Here is a 15,417-nt window from a genome sequence, read left to right on the forward strand (position 1 = left end):
ACACAGCAGTGTAATAGAATGTTAAGATGTTTCTCTTTATTGACAGTAAACTGTTCCGCTGCAGTGTTCCTCGGGTTCTGTAATGGGTCTGCAGGCTCCTCCTCCTCGCATGATTCCTCCTGCAGGCTCACTCTACCTCAGCTGTGATACAGAGAGTGAGAATTGCTTCCTTTAGGTTATCTGACCATCACACACACATGTCCTACTCCCCCAGGAGTCTCAAAGCCACGTGTATGACTCATCAACCAACCCCCATCGTCTCCTGACCTGAATCATTCTAGCACCGAAGCAGTGAAAAGTCATCGATACAGAACATTTGGGCTACTTTTATGCCCAGTAAAGTGAATGTAAATGGTAACCCCATGATCGAGAAACTAGTTGTAAATGATTACAAAACATAACCATTTATTTTCAGGGATCAAGACCCAAAGCCTAAGATGGACTGAACATGCAGACAATGACCTTGGTCCTATATTTTGTCCAAAATGTGCCTCCGTTGACTCATGCAGGCTAGGAAAGGAACGGTGCATCTCGGGTCCATAAATAACCCAGGACACAGCAGATGATGCAGAACTAATCAAGCACAGATGAGCATCTGGGGATAGGTGTCTTAGAGTGCCCTGGATTTCTGTCCTAGAAAGTCTAAAAGCAAGGGGGGCAATATTCAAACAAACAATGTCGCTTCTGCTTTCAATGTCCTAGAAGTTGTGCAGTAAAACCTAGCACTTGTAGTTTAACTAATTCAACTAGTTTATTTTGTGACTTGTTCTAGGACAGTCTCTCCATGGAGTGTTTTGGTCATGAGGCTACTAATAAAGTGGTTTTCCCCATGAACTCACAGAGAGGAAATCTTGACCATAGAAAGAATGCTTGACAACCGGTGTAAAACGTTTATTTTTTTATGATGTTGGTGTGCTCACTACAAAGCACAGTTTTTAGGACAACAAAGATGTCATTACTTGTTTGCATGAGTGTAATAAAAACATGTTTTCACTGCCAGGATGCTATTATACAACTGTGATACATTTGTGCTTACTGTGTGTTGTAAGATTTCAGTTTCACCAGATGGAAATGTAGAGGGTAACTAGAGGGTAAACCGATGAAGCTCATTCCTTACCCGTCTATTTCATCCCACTTGGGACACAGTCTTTTCTGAATCAAGTTAAACCCCAGCATCCTCACATTTTATGAGTGGAAATATTCAACAGCTAGAGCAAACGCATGCAGGCACACACACATTTTAATGGAACATGGATACTAAAAAAAAACATTGTCAGTTGTTCAAACTATGACATGTACTAACAAGTAGATATGTCATATCCTACCTAAATTGCCCATTTCATTGGCTTCAACGTCGGCTTCAAGGTATTCTAGGAAGGGACAGAAGACTTTAAAATCTTATTTTTAACACAAAATGTAATACCAGTGAGTGATTGGCTTGGTTTCAAATGTGTTGTGGATATTTTGTGTTACATTAGATATAATCATCTTCTCTGAGTAACTTGAAAACATGAGACTCATACCTGTGAGGAAAAAGATAACCCAAGGTTATGAGGGTATATGTGTTTTTACATGACACACTGTATACAGTGCCTTTGGAAAGTATTCAGACCCCTTGACTTTTTCCACATTTTGTTACATTACCGTCTTATTCTAAAAATGGATGAAATAAAACAAATTATCCTTAGCAATCTACACACAATACCCCGTAATGACAAAAAATAAAATTTAACTTATTTACACAAGTATTCAGACCCTTTGCTATGAGCCTCGAAATTGAGCTCAGGTGCATCCTGTTTCCATTGATCATCCTTGAGATGTTTCAACAACTTGATTGGAGTCCACCGGTGGTAAATTCAATTGATTGAACATGGTTTAGAAAGGCACACACCTGTCTATATAAGATCCCACAGTTAACAGTGCATGTTAGAGCAAAAACCAAGCCATGAGATCGAAAGAATTGTCCGTAGAACGCCGAGACAGGATTGTGTTGAGGCACAGATCTGGGGAAGGGTACCAAATAAAAATACGTTTGGAACCACCAAGACTCTTCCTAGAGCTGGAGGAAACCTGGCACCATCCCTACAGGGAAGCATGGTGGCGGCAGCATCATGCTGTAGGGATGTTTTTCAGCGGCAGGGACTTGGAAACAAGTCAGGATCAATGCAAAGATGAACGGAGCAAAGTACAGAGAGATCCTTGATGAAAACCTGCTCCAGAGCGCTCAGGACCTCAGACTGGGGCGAAGGTTCACCTTCCAACAGGACAACGACCCTAAGCACACCGCCAAGATAACGCAGCAGTGGCTTCGGGACAAGTCTCTGAATGTCCTTGAGTGGCCCAGCAAGAGTCCGGAATTGAACCTGATCGAACAGCTCTGGAGCGACCTGAAAGCTCTGGAGCGACCTGCAACAACGCTCCCCATCCAACCTGACAGAGCTTGAGAGGATCTGCAGAGACTAATGGGAGAAACTCCCCAAATACAGGTGTGCTAAGTTTGAACCGTCATACCCAAGAAGAATCAAGGCTGTAATCGCTGCCAAAAGTGCTTCAACAAAGTACTGAGTAAAGGGTCTGAATACTTATGTAAATGTAATATTGTGATGTTTTTGCTTTGTTATTATGGTGTATTGTGTGTAGATTGATGTGGGAAAAAAACAATTTATTCACATTTAGAAAAAGTAAAGGGGTCTGAATACTTTCCCGAAGGCACTATATACAAAAGTATTTAGACACCCCATCAAATTAGTGGATTCGGCTATTTCAGCCACACCCAATGCTGAAAGGTGTTAAAATGAGCACACAGCCATGCAATCTCCATAAACAAACACTGGCAGGAGAATGGCCTTACTGCCACGCTCAGTGACTTTCAACGTGGCAGCGTAATAGGATACCACCTTTCCAACAAGTCAGTTTGTAAAATTCTCTGCCCTGCTAGAGTGGCCCCGGTCAACTGTAAGTTCTGTTATTGTGAAGTGGATACGTCTAGGAGCAACAATGGCTCAGCCGCGAAGTGGTAGGACACACAGCCTCACAGAACGGGACTGCTGAAGTGGGTACAGCGTAAAAATCGTCTGACGTGAAGTTGGCAAAAATCGTCTGTCCTCGGTTGCAACACTCACTGCCGCAACACTCACTGCCAACTGTATAGTTTGGTGGAGGAGGAATAATGGTCTGGGGCTGTTTTTCATGGTTCGGGGCAGGCTAGGCCCCTTAGTTCCATTAAAGGGAAATCTTAACGCTACAACATTCAATGACATTCTAGACAATTTTGTGCTTCCAACTTTGCTGCAACAGTTTGGAGAAATCCCTTTCCTGTTTCAGCATGACAATGCCCCGTGCACAAAGCGAGGTCCATACAGAAATGGTTTGTCGAGATCGGTGTGGAAGAACTTGACTGGCCTGCACAGAGCCCTGACCTCAACCCCATCGAACACCTTTGGTGATGAATTGGAAAGTAGACTGCGAGCCAGGCCTAATCGCCCAACATCAGTGCCCAACCTCTCTAATGCTCTTGTGGCTGAATGGAAGCAAGTCCCCGCAGCAATGTTCCAACATCTAGTGGAAAGCTTTCCCAGAAGAGAGGAGGCTGTTATAGCAGCAAAGGGGGGACCAACTCCATATTAATGCCCATGATTTTGGAATGAGATGTTCGACAAGCAGGTGTCCACATACTTTTGGTCATGTAATGTATTTTGTTAAAGATTAAGAGGTAAATACTCGCCATCTACATCCTCATCAGACTCGGACTCTGTTGGAAAATGGGAGAGTTAGGCTTATACATATACCTACATGAATCTGAAATATATCATTTTTATAATCTACAGGTGTGTCTTTGAACACTATGCATTCAACCTTTCCTTACCCTCATGGTCTACATCAACGTTTCTGTCTCTGTCTGCTGGAAAACGACAGGAGTAAAGTTATGTCATCTGAACAAACTAAGCAAAAACCACATGCCCATCAATAACTCATTTTTTTCCTGTGAGTTTTGTAATAACATGTGACACATGCTCTTACCCATGTCCTCCTCCTGAGTGGAATTCTGCTCTGTAATTTTTTTAAAAATTAAATCAATTATGACACGGCACACATTTACAAAATCGTATGGTAAACCAAATTTTATGTGTCACATGCTTCACAAACAACAGGTGTAGACTAACAGTGAAATGCTTGCGGGTCCTTTTCCAACAATGCAGAGTTAAAGATGAAAAATAAAATAGAAAAATAGAAATATGGTTGATTAATAAGTATGCATATGCATACAGCAGACTACAGTGCTTACCAGTATTTTCATATTGAACAGGCTCTACAGTAGACATATGAAAAATAACATTTGTTAAAAGAAAACAAGAGGTCAAATCGTACTATTTCACAATCAATAGGCCAAATGCACAAAAAGACAGATAATGGCTCTGATGTCCCCTTATTTGTTTTTAGAAGGGTAGGATTCCCTTACCCAAGTAGCATACATCTGCAATATGTGCATCCTCTGTAGATGGAAGGAAATATGGAAATGATTGTTCCTTCATCGTATTAATTCAAATGAATACAAATTATATGGCGAGGCAATTTCAGACAGGTCATAGACTTAAATCATTGCCTGTGTCACTGTCTTACCATTCATTTGCGCTGCTTCGAACTCCTCAGGATCTAAGGACAGAGAAATGCAGGGAAATGATTTTTGCTTAATGCAGAGAGAGAAGTATAGTCAAATTAATTTCAGTTGTTAACGATAAGGCAGTTGCTCTGCATGGAGCAGAAGCTCCTTTATCTCTGAGATATGGATCATTGTACCTCTCCTTTGCAGATCACTTAGCTGCTCCAGCCCCACTGGAAAAAGTCAAAAACCTATATGAGTTGACAGGAATGCACTCAACATCATCATCATTATCATCCTCATTGTCATCATCCATAATGGGCTTCCTCACCATCCTCTGCAAATGTGTCCTTTTTTTCTGCCGATTCCAGGGATGCAGCGATAGCTGGGGATGTCAGAAAGCAATTTATCACATTTGAATATTATATTATTATATTATCCAACACAAATTATATGTGATTATATACCATGTTATCCATCAAATGTAAGGATTCAATAGAAACCCAATCACATAAAAATAGGCTATAGGCCTTATTTATAGGCCTTATTTAGGCCTTATTTACATTACCATTGCATAATACAACATGAAACAGCATTCATCTCAGTACAATGCTTCATCAAATGACACAACTGAGGGATATTTAAACACACATATTGGACATGTTATGAAATTAAGAATATAAACCACACAATTATCATACCAATATGGAATCCTGTTGCGGCCAGAAAGAGGAATATGGGCACCTCGACTCTCATCTTGGTTCCGTGGTTGGTTATAGTAGGTGTTATAGGGTCAGTCCAAATTGGGTAGTTTTTTTGTCGGCCAGTGGCCCTTTTATACTGTCTCTCTCATCACATGCTATGCATGGACAGGCAGCTGTGGTACCATTGTCCCTCCCTACCTGTGGGCATCTGGGTGGCATATCCCGGCCACAACACAACAGACGTGTCATTATTTAGGGTGTGAATGCCACCCATTGTCAGCTCCTCTGTCAGATGCCCCTTTATTTGGGGTGCTGGTGTGTGATTGGAAGGGGAGGGTGTTTGTAGGACGGTCTGTCCATGTAAACAATTTCCTTTCTGGAATAAAAATATATATTTTTATTGTGTATCATTGACACTGTGTTCTGATGTGGGGTACAGACCACCTCAGAGACACAATTCATCCATTGTGCACAGACCTGATATCATTTTTGGTACAGAGCATTCTGTTTTAATTCTAATTTGTTTGGGAACAGTGAATGACATCTGTATTTGAACCCCTCAATAATCTCTCACAATATCATTGCTACTGTACCTTTTTTCAATAGTTTTGTTATGTAGCAATGTCATGTTTACTTTTAGTGACCAATTTCAAAATATAAAGCAACTTTCAAAACATAGTTTACAAGGCTACCAATTACTTCACACTGGAAGGTAAAGCTACCCTTGAGAAATTGTTACTTTTAAAAAAGTATTTCACTCCATCAAAACTACCTCATGAAAAATGAGATCTTAAATCTTTAATGTCATATAATACAAAGTTATGAAACATGACTTCAAGAACACATCACTCTGGAGTCAGATGTTAACAATGCAATGAGATCAGTGTGACAACCAGAGTGAGTGTGTGTTGACTTAGATTTAATGGGTAGTTGAAGTAGTTCTACTACCGAAAACACTACAATGATTTTAATTTAGTTAACTACTGCCAAGCTAATGCAGAATGTAGTTAAATTACTAATTGAACTACATGTAGTGGAACTACTCCACAGCACAGGGCAAATGTCGTTATCTGCAAATAAGAAAATGTGGTTTGGGATTTCAATGTCCAGTTTGTTGAAGAACATGTGGCTATTTGCACCTTTGGGGCCTGGCAGAGCATGTATTGTTTAATTAAAGATGACATTCATCACTTCAGTGTGTTATCTCTTTATTCTGAATGTAAACATTGATTTCAAGTGTCCTATTTACAAAAAAAAAAACAAAAAAAAAATGGACAAAAATCCATAGAAGACCATGTCGAATAGAGCATGAAACACATCGCAATTACAAACTGATTTCAAATGTGTTTACAAAAGCTTGCATTTCCGTGCCAACAAATCAGCTGATTTCAAAATACTGTCCCTCTTCAATCAATATAGTTAATGTCTAAACATATGGGAATTTTGCTGTAATATTAGTCATATTATTCTATATATCAAAGTGCACCATTTTCTATGGTTGTACAGTATCTAACACATTATCAAACGCACAGAAACCCTAAAAACCTCAAAAAGTGTGTTAGAAAGGCTAAACCAACAACAATTATTCAACAAGTCATTCTAGACAAATTACAGAGACACGTGAAATTAACCTCCCAGAATAGAAGACAATATTTTCTGAAGGATACTTGTCACTCACAGTAAAATAGATGTACTTTGTGTTCTTATATTTCACTTTGGTCACAATGGAAGACTAGTTTCATGGCACAATTTGCTCATCACATAGATGACATAAACATACCAAAAACAGAGACTAAATATTTTCTGAAGGTAGAAAGGAGGAATCCCAGATATAAAAACCATTGCTTAGTAATTTAAAAAAAGGCACAATTTAGAAATATGTAAATAGACTACAGTACATTTTCAAATGACATCAAATGATCAGTGCGAATAGGGGTTTGTTCTTCATGGGTGTATTCATAATTGTATAACACCAAAAACTTTGCAATTATCTGTTGGCCAATTTTCCTTGCAAGAACTATTCAATTGCACAACCGCTTACATTTCACCAACCAATTTGCTTTACAACCTTTTCAACACTACGCCAGAGGTAGAGAGCTTGAGACGCAGCATGAAGGCATACATGGGTCTAGAGGAGCCACAGGGTACATTATCCAGATGTTTTTGACACATTTAGAAACGCAGAAAGTTAGCAACACCATCTAGTGCAGCTATATATGTGAAAACCCAATGCATGCATGTATTAAACAATAATTGTACTTTTACCCTGCAGTATAGCATAGCTTGCTATGCTATTGTCACAGTGATCATTCTATTCAGCACAGTATAAGAATATCTGATGAAAATTATGTGCTAATGTTGCAGTTGATATTATTTCAGTTGAATTTTTCAAATCAAAATATATCAATATAGTGGGTCAATGGATATAGCTTCATAATTGGGCAGAACACCCAATACTACTGTTCACGTACGCAGGAGTGTTTTAGTGTGAAATATCTCAGACTGATATTATTGCTTTTTATTATTACTTTTCTCCACCTCTGTTGTCCCTCCCTCCTTCCCTCCCTTTTCAAAGCTCTCCTCTCAGACGTGTGTGGAGGTCCTCCTGGTCGATTCTGCCCACCTGGGAGTTCCAGCGGTGATGTGCCAACAGTGCCAGGTTCCTGGCTGAGATGGCGCTCATCTCCATGGCGCTGGCTGCCCACTCCACAGCGTTCAGGTAGTACAGGCGCTCATGGAGGATGAACGGAGGGGTCCTACGGTGAGGTGGATTATAAGCGGGGTACGCCAGCCACTTAGTTTCTGAGGTGGAGTCCCATGATAGGAACATGTCCCGGAGCTGCTCCTGGGACAGAGGCTGAGGAGAGAACACCTTCCACACCTTGCTCTCGCTGGCTGGCGGGCGTGAGTAGCTTGGTGGGATGTGAACAGGGTCAATAGAGCTCAGGCTGTTGATGATGGAGCCCTTGGTGTCTGTGGTGAGAACATCTGACACACTGAAGGTAGAGGGCTTCTCAGAGGTCCCCAGGTAGGACACATTGAGGAGGCCGTGGACCAGGGTGGTGACAGTCTGGTGGTAGCGCCCAGGGTATTGGGAGGGGATGGGCGGGGAGAAGCCTGCAAAGGTGATGTCAGACTTTCCCTGATGGAGAGGTGTTGCCACAATCACTATGTCATACAGGGAATGGGCGGAGCCAGAGTCCCCAACATAGTTTACCTCATAAAGACTGGCTGTGATACCTGTGAACAGGAAAGAGAGACTGAAAAGATTTGGCATGGGTCCTCAGATCCTCAAAAAGTTCTACAGCTGCACCATCGAGAGCATCCTGGTTGCATCACTGCCTGGTATGGCAACTGCTCGGCCTCCGACCACAAGGCACTACAGTGGGTAGTGTCAAAGACCCCAGCCACCCTAGTCATAGACTGTTCTCTCTACTACCGCACGGCAAGCGGTACCGGAGCACCAAGTCTAGGTCCAAAAGGCTTCTTAACAGCTTCTACCCACAAGCCATAAGACTGCTGAACAGCTAATCAAATGGCTACCCAGACTATTTGCATTGCACCCCCCCCCCTCTTTTACACTGCTGCTACTCTCTGTTTATTATCTATGCAGAGTCACTTTAACTCTACCTACATGTACATATTACCTCAATTACCTGGACTAACTGGTGGCAGCGCACATTGACTCTGTACAGGTACCCCCTGTATATAGCCTCTATTTTTTACTTAACACTTACTTTTTCTTAAAACGGGATTGTTGGTTAAGGACTTGTAAGTAAGCATTCCACTGTAAGGTCTACACCGGTTGTATTCGACACGTGACAAATAACATTTGATTCGAGTAGACCCTTAGCAGCTACAGAACAGATTTTTATATAACTTTCAGATTTATGTACTAAGTACCTGTGCTGTTAGTTACTTGAGGCATTTGTGTGTATATATATATATATATATATATACACAGTGCCTTGCGAAAGTATTCGGCCCCCTTGAACTTTGCGACCTTCTGCCACATTTCAGGCTTCAAACATAAAGATATAAAACTGTATTTTTTTGTGAAGAATCAACAACAAGTGGGACACAATCATGAAGTGGAACGACATTTATTGGATATTTCAAACTTTTTTAACAAATCAAAAACTGAAAAATTGGGCGTGCAAAATTATTCAGCCCCTTTACTTTCAGTGCAGCAAACTCTCTCCAGAAGTTCAGTGAGGATCTCTGAATGATCCAATGTTGACCTAAATGACTAATGATGATAAATACAATCCACCTGTGTGTAATCAAGTCTCCGCATAAATGCACCTGCACTGTGATAGTCTCAGAGGTCCGTCAAAAGCGCAGAGAGCATCATGAAGAACAAGGAACACACCAGGCAGGTCCGAGATACTGTTGTGAAGAAGTTTAAAGCCGGATTTGGATACAAAAAGATTTCCCAAGCTTTAAACATCCCAAGGAGCACTGTGCAAGCGATAATATTGAAATGGAAGGAGTATCAGACCACTGCAAATCTACCAAGACCTGGCCGTCCCTCTAAACTTTCAGCTCATACAAGGAGAAGACTGATCAGAGATGCAGCCAAGAGGCCCATGATCACTCTGGATGAACTGCAGAGATCTACAGCTGAGGTGGGAGACTCTGTCCATAGGACAACAATCAAGTCGTATATTGCACAAATCTGGCCTTTATGGAAGAGTGGCAAGAAGAAAGCCATTTCTTAAAGATATCCATAAAAAGTGTCGTTTAAAGTTTGCCACAAGCCACCTGGGAGACACACCAAACATGTGGAAGAAGGTGCTCTGGTCAGATGAAACCAAAATTGAACTTTTTGGCAACAATGCAAAACGTTATGTTTGGCGTAAAAGCAACACAGCTGAACACACCATCCCCACTGTCAAACATGGTGGTGGCAGCATCATGGTTTGGGCCTGCTTTTCTTCAGCAGGGACAGGGAAGATGGTTAAAATTGATGGGAAGATGGATGGAGCCAAATACAGGACCATTCTGGAAGAACCTGATGGAGTCTGCAAAAGACGTGAGACTGGGACGGAGATTTGTCTTCCAACAAGACAATGATCCAAAACATAAAGCAAAATCTACAATGAAATGGTTCAAAAATAAACATATCCAGGTGTTAGAATGGCCAAGTCAAAGTCCAGACCTGAATCCAATCGAGAATCTGTGGAAAGAACTGAAAACTGCTGTTCACAAATGCTCTCCATCCAACCTCACTGAGCTCGAGCTGTTTTGCAAGGAGGAATGGGAAAAAAATTCAGTCTCTCGATGTTCAAAACTGATAGAGACATACCCCAAGCGACTTACAGCTGTAATCGCAGCAAAAGGTGGCGCTACAAAGTATTAACTTAAGGGGGCTGAATAATTTTGCACACCCAATTTTTCAGTTTTTGATTTGTTAAAAAAGTTTGAAATATCCAATAAATGTCGTTCCACTTCATGATTGTGTCCCACTTGTTGTTGATTCTTCACAAAAAAATAGTTTTATATCTTTATGTTTGAAGCCTGAAATGTGGCAAAAGGTCGCAAAGTTCAAGGGGGCCGAATACTTTCGCAAGGCACTGTATATATATATATATATACACACACACACACACACACACACACAATTGCACCCCCCTTCGCCCTCAAAACAGCCTCTATTTGTCAGGGCATGGACTCTACAAGGTGTCCAAAGCATTCCACAGGGGTGCTGGCCCAAGTTGACTCCAATGCGTACCACAGTTGTGACAAGTTGGCTGAATGTCCTTTGGGTGGTGGACCATTCTCGATACAAGGGAAACTGTTGGGTGTGAAAAACCCAGCAGAGTTGCAGTTCTTGACACTGAAACCGGTGCACCTGGCACCTACTACCATACCCCGTTCAAAGGCATTTAAATATTTTGTCTTGCCCATTCACCCTCTGAATGTGGATTTAACACATGACATCAATAAGGGATCATACTGCTCTTTCCATGACATAGACTGACCAGGTGATTCCAGGTGAAAGCTATGGTCTTTTATTGATCTCACTTTAGTTATATTGGCCCAGAGAGCATGTACCTGCTTTAGATGGTCGCAACTTGACAGCGATAGAGGTGACTCGTGCTGGGATGAGCTCGGCCTTGCTGTGGTACAGGAGTCCTGAGCACACCTTCTTATTACCTCCGTCCACTGCCCACAGGCCTGGGTCTGCCCCTGCTAGAGACACCGCCCCTGGAGACAACATCACACCACACATTTCACAAGGATTAGTTCAGTTTCCTTATGTTTTCTTTTTTTAGCCCCCTTTTCTCCCCAATTTCGTAGTATCCAATTATTATTAGTTACTATTTTGTCTCATCGCTACAACTCCCGTACGGGCTCGGGAGAGACAAAGGTCGAAAGTCCTGCATCCTCCGAAACACAACCCAACCAAGCCGCACTGCTTCTGTGCTGCGAAGGAGCCTGAGCGCGAACCCAGAGTCTCTGGTGGCACAGCTAGCGCTGCGATGCAGTGCCCTAGACCACTGCGCCACCTGGGAGGCCAGTATCCTTATGTTTTCAAGATAATAAAACATTTGATTGGATGGCCACATAAGAGCACTCAGAACCACTTATCCGACCACTTTGGTGTGCATTTCTTTTTGTTACCTAAAAACCTACCCACAAATCCATTGATGCGGACACTTTGGCCATAGTTCACACGGGTGACAGGTGCCACAACGTCGTTGAGGAAGCTCTGAGAAAAGCCCTCCCCCAACATGGCCTCCTCCAGTGTCTGATTGGCTAGTGTGAGGAAATCGTCACCACCCATTGCATGCAGGAGTTTCTCCACACTGGTGAAGGAGTAGCCAAACTGCTGGTACTGGTAGATTCTGGACAAAAACAAGAACCAAAACATCACATACCTACAATTAGCACTCTTCTCTCATTAATGATTTTCAAATGTTTTGACTGCTGAGTTGTAAATAGACAGGTAGCAGAAACTAAAGTCTCACCTCATGAACTTATCAAGAACACTTTCCACCCACATCTGCATCCGCAGGAAGTTGAACCCGTACCGCCAAAGCAGGCGCAGGAAGTTCACAATAAACCAGTCACTCTCTTCAAAGATGAGCTCTTTTCCATTGAAGATGGCCATTTTTCCAGGGACATCTCGCCTCTGGGAAAGGCCTAAGAGAAACAGGGGATAAATAAAGATGTGTCATTAGACTGTCTGTGCATGTGTACTGCACTCTTTCAGGAACAAGCAAGTGTATATCTCACAAGCCAACATGTCTCACCTAGTCTTTCAAGGAAGTGCTTCATGTGCAGATTTAGAGGGTGGATAACTGCGCCCCCCGTCTCGTACTCATAGTCCCCCATGTTGTGGGTGGCCAGTCGCCCCCCCACAGTGCCTGGCTCAAACACATCGATCTTCACCGCTGCCCCAAACTCCTGTCTCAGGAAGTAAGCTGTTGCTGTGCCACCGATGCCCGCTCCAACCACAGCTGTTCATAGAATAAAACCGCAATGTCATTAGAAGTCCAAGGGGAGTAAAATGAACAATTCATAAGTGAAAGCATGTGTGTCATGTAAATATGTGTAATGTGAAATAGAAATGCTCTCTGGGCCAATATAACTAAATTCATGGAGATTTGTGAACACACCTATGCAGAACTGATGTACTACTGCGTAGCCACACAACACTGGGTGCCATTGACAATGGAATGTGGAGTCTGGACTAAGATTGGTTTTACCTATCCTCTTGGGTGGATCTTTGACTTCTGGAGCTGAGGCTAGACTCCTCTGTCCAGCTTGAAAGAGCCCCAAGAACAGGAGTGCCCTGATTGACATGGTCCTTGAAATCATCATGGGTATTCAATTCCTTTCAAGAAAGGTTATCTGAGTAGAGATAAAAAATAAAATGTTAAATTACAAAAATAACATAGGCTACACATTCACACCTGATCAGTAGTCAGAAACATGTCACTTTAATATTATTGTGTGAATTGCTGGGTCAATCAAGGACAGACAGCAGACTGCTGTTGGTGGTGACATGTGTACTATCAGTGTGTGAATCTCTCTGGGTCAAAGAGCAGCACACTTGATCTTTTGAGGAGCAGTCTTTCATTGTGATTGGCTTTTTTTTTTTACTGTTTGATATCTTAAAAACATAAATGATATCACCCCTCTTATTTGGCTAAAATCAGACAATTAAAAAGGTCTGATAACTGATAAGTGTACACTGCTCACCATTTCAAATGTCAGTACAGGTGAAGACTTCTCAAGGAGTTCACAATCAAGTTTTACTAGCTACGAGTTTACAAATGATTTTTAAAACGAAGCAAGTTACTTACTTATCTAACTCGTAATTTGGTCAAATAAGTCGCTGAGAAACAAATGTAGATCCTGCACAGTGTTGTAAATTTAAAGTTAGGACTTCAAAGCGGAGACTTCGGTCACGTCGATACCATATTGGGAACCGGAAATTACCAAGCTAATTCCGGAAGCTGGAGTGGATGTGACGTTGTTTGTATTAGAACGAAGAAGCATGCATTCACGGAGGTGACCTTATGTTGAAACAGTAATGTAACAAGGCTTCGAATCTTGCAATAACATACTATATGTAGCTGTAGCTGGTGTGGCTGTTATTCAGCTGTGCATCGTAGCTAAACGTTATCTTCTAACAGTTCAGTTTAAATAGTCACTACTGAGAGCAACATTTGAGATGGCAGAGGCACATCAAGCTCGTGTACTGAAAACCATAGAGGATATGGTTCAAAGTTTAGAACGGTACCACATTCGCAAGATGCAAGTAAGTGGTCATGTAAATGCAATTTCAGCTATGTTCAATACATCCAATATAATCCAGTATATTGTGCAGTGCATTATTTACAAATCACCCTCTCTTTCTCCATGCGTACATCATTTGCAACCTGTAATTGTCAACACTTGGGCTTATCAGGTGCCCAGTTCAAATCTTTCTTGTGCATAATGTACCAAGGGTCTCATGTTCAAGTGCAGTGCAGAGTGCTGCGAGCGCTCCGTAGACTCCATGTCACAGGTGCACAATTGTATTGAACGCTGCCACACCCCTCTGGCTCAGGCCCAAGGACTAGTGACCAATGAACTGGAGAAATTTCAGGTGAGTATTTTTTGTTTTAGTTGACAACAACTTCAATATCTTGAGACAGCCGATACAGAGAATGTGTAACTTGATTGTGATTATCTTTCTGCCCAGGACCGGTTGACCAGGTGCACCATGCACTGCAATGACAAGGCCAGGGACCTGTTGGACTCTGGAGCCAAGGAGCCAGCCGTGAGGGCCCTGATGGAGAACTGTGTGGGCAGCTGCGTAGACGACCATGTCAACCTGATCCCAAGCATGACACACAGACTCAAAGAGAACCTGAACTCTATTCCACAGTGAGAAGGGGAGAGCGTACTGCAGATGCACGAGACATCTTGGGCTACAGTGACAAAGGGGTTCATAAAGTTCTCTGACTAATAACAGCAAGGAAGTCTAAACAATTGGAAATGCAGTGTTTCCCCTATATGCATTTGTATAATAATGCATAGATGTATGCCCAAGGAAGACCCCATAACCCCCCTTTCCACACTAACTGCTAGAAAAAATCCTAGGTGAAACACTGAAATGGCAGATCCAATACCTCAGTGAGGGAAAGGGACATGTGGGGTTTACAGCTTGCAAGGGTGAGATTTGAGTCCATGTCAGCGAGGGTGGTGGGGATATACCGCTGCTCAGTCAGAAGAAACTACAGATCCCTTGCAAACTGGTTGGCCTACATGTTTCTGTGTGGAGCACTTACTGTTTATTGGTTTAACTTAGACCAGAGACATGCCAGATGAATGTTCTCAGCAGGCCTGTGACATCACAGAATTGTCTAACATCAAAATACTGCTATATGTGAACTGTGTGAGGGTAATTTATTACATTTCCTGATAACCTAGCTGTTGTATGATTGTCTTTATTCTGCCTCAGTGACTGTCTTCTTAATATCTGCAACCCGTTCTGTGATTCTCCCTCCATTAGTTTTTATATAAAAATGTAAACAATGGTAAAGGTGGAATTGCATTGGTAATATCTTTCAGCCTGAAATTCTTATTCTAGCTGTGTCTTTTGGCAATTAATCA

The 15,417-nt window shown here is 42.0% G+C and overlaps 3 protein-coding genes and 1 long non-coding RNA gene across 6 annotated transcripts; 1 reads left to right on the forward strand and 3 right to left on the reverse strand.

Moving 5' to 3' along the window:
- Positions 1-14: 14 nt before the first annotated feature.
- LOC149983255 (uncharacterized) lies at positions 15-1,437 on the reverse strand. The gene is made up of 2 exons (XR_016496037.1): positions 1,326-1,437; positions 15-141 (listed from the first exon to the last, which is right to left on the reverse strand). It is a non-coding gene; the product is annotated as an uncharacterized LOC149983255 (long non-coding RNA).
- A 2,173-nt stretch (positions 1,438-3,610) lies between these two features.
- On the reverse strand, positions 3,611-5,455 carry LOC149983256 (uncharacterized). Its single transcript, XM_090234677.1, has 9 exons — positions 5,302-5,455; positions 4,932-4,985; positions 4,798-4,833; positions 4,621-4,653; positions 4,460-4,492; positions 4,286-4,309; positions 4,021-4,050; positions 3,866-3,901; positions 3,611-3,751 (listed from the first exon to the last, which is right to left on the reverse strand). The coding sequence occupies exons 1-9, from the start codon at positions 5,354-5,356 to the stop codon at positions 3,699-3,701; spliced, it is 354 nt and encodes a 117-aa protein (XP_090090803.1). The 5' UTR covers positions 5,357-5,455; the 3' UTR covers positions 3,611-3,698.
- A 1,040-nt stretch (positions 5,456-6,495) lies between these two features.
- pcyox1 (prenylcysteine oxidase 1) lies at positions 6,496-13,783 on the reverse strand. 2 transcript variants are annotated; one of them, XM_021602611.3, is made up of 7 exons: positions 13,620-13,783; positions 13,020-13,164; positions 12,564-12,770; positions 12,279-12,453; positions 11,944-12,155; positions 11,362-11,514; positions 6,496-8,544 (listed from the first exon to the last, which is right to left on the reverse strand). In XM_021602611.3, exons 2-7 carry the CDS (start codon positions 13,132-13,134, stop codon positions 7,874-7,876), a joined length of 1,533 nt encoding a protein of 510 aa, XP_021458286.1. In that variant the 5' UTR covers positions 13,135-13,164; positions 13,620-13,783; the 3' UTR covers positions 6,496-7,873. The 2 variants fall into 2 exon arrangements, with proteins under 2 accessions (XP_021458286.1, XP_021458285.1); XM_021602610.3 differs by having other exon boundaries at positions 13,516-13,774.
- you2 (YOU2 protein) lies at positions 13,784-15,346 on the forward strand. 2 transcript variants are annotated; one of them, XM_021601259.3, is made up of 3 exons: positions 13,784-14,077; positions 14,228-14,407; positions 14,504-15,346. In XM_021601259.3, the coding sequence occupies exons 2-3, from the start codon at positions 14,273-14,275 to the stop codon at positions 14,690-14,692; spliced, it is 324 nt and encodes a 107-aa protein (XP_021456934.1). In that variant the 5' UTR covers positions 13,784-14,077; positions 14,228-14,272; the 3' UTR covers positions 14,693-15,346.
- Positions 15,347-15,417: the final 71 nt, after the last annotated feature.

The sequence above is a fragment of the Oncorhynchus mykiss genome, chromosome 5 (genome assembly GCF_057628025.1).
Source record: "Oncorhynchus mykiss isolate SJ-2025 chromosome 5, ASM5762802v1, whole genome shotgun sequence".
In the NCBI taxonomy this organism is placed as follows: domain Eukaryota; kingdom Metazoa; phylum Chordata; class Actinopteri; order Salmoniformes; family Salmonidae; genus Oncorhynchus; species Oncorhynchus mykiss.

Excerpts from the sequence above, each read along its gene's own strand:
- LOC149983256 (XM_090234677.1), bottom strand. The coding sequence starts at position 5,356 with ATGAGAGTCGAGGTGCCCATATTCCTCTTTCTGGCCGCAACAGGATTC. Across the intron at positions 4,834-4,931 it reads GGACACATTTGCAGAGGATG|TGGGGCTGGAGCAGCTAAGT; the intron begins GTGAGGAAGCCC and ends GACTTTTTCCAG. Across the intron at positions 3,752-3,865 it reads CGTTGATGTAGACCATGAGG|AGTCCGAGTCTGATGAGGAT; the intron begins GTAAGGAAAGGT and ends ATTTTCCAACAG.
- pcyox1 (XM_021602611.3), bottom strand. The coding sequence starts at position 13,134 with ATGATGATTTCAAGGACCATGTCAATCAGGGCACTCCTGTTCTTGGGG. Across the intron at positions 12,156-12,278 it reads GTTCTTGATAAGTTCATGAG|AATCTACCAGTACCAGCAGT; the intron begins GTGAGACTTTAG and ends GTTTTTGTCCAG. Across the intron at positions 11,515-11,943 it reads CCGCATCAATGGATTTGTGG|GGGCGGTGTCTCTAGCAGGG; the intron begins GTAGGTTTTTAG and ends TGTTGTCTCCAG.
- you2 (XM_021601259.3), top strand. The coding sequence starts at position 14,273 with ATGTTCAAGTGCAGTGCAGAGTGCTGCGAGCGCTCCGTAGACTCCATG. Across the intron at positions 14,408-14,503 it reads ATGAACTGGAGAAATTTCAG|GACCGGTTGACCAGGTGCAC; the intron begins GTGAGTATTTTT and ends CTTTCTGCCCAG.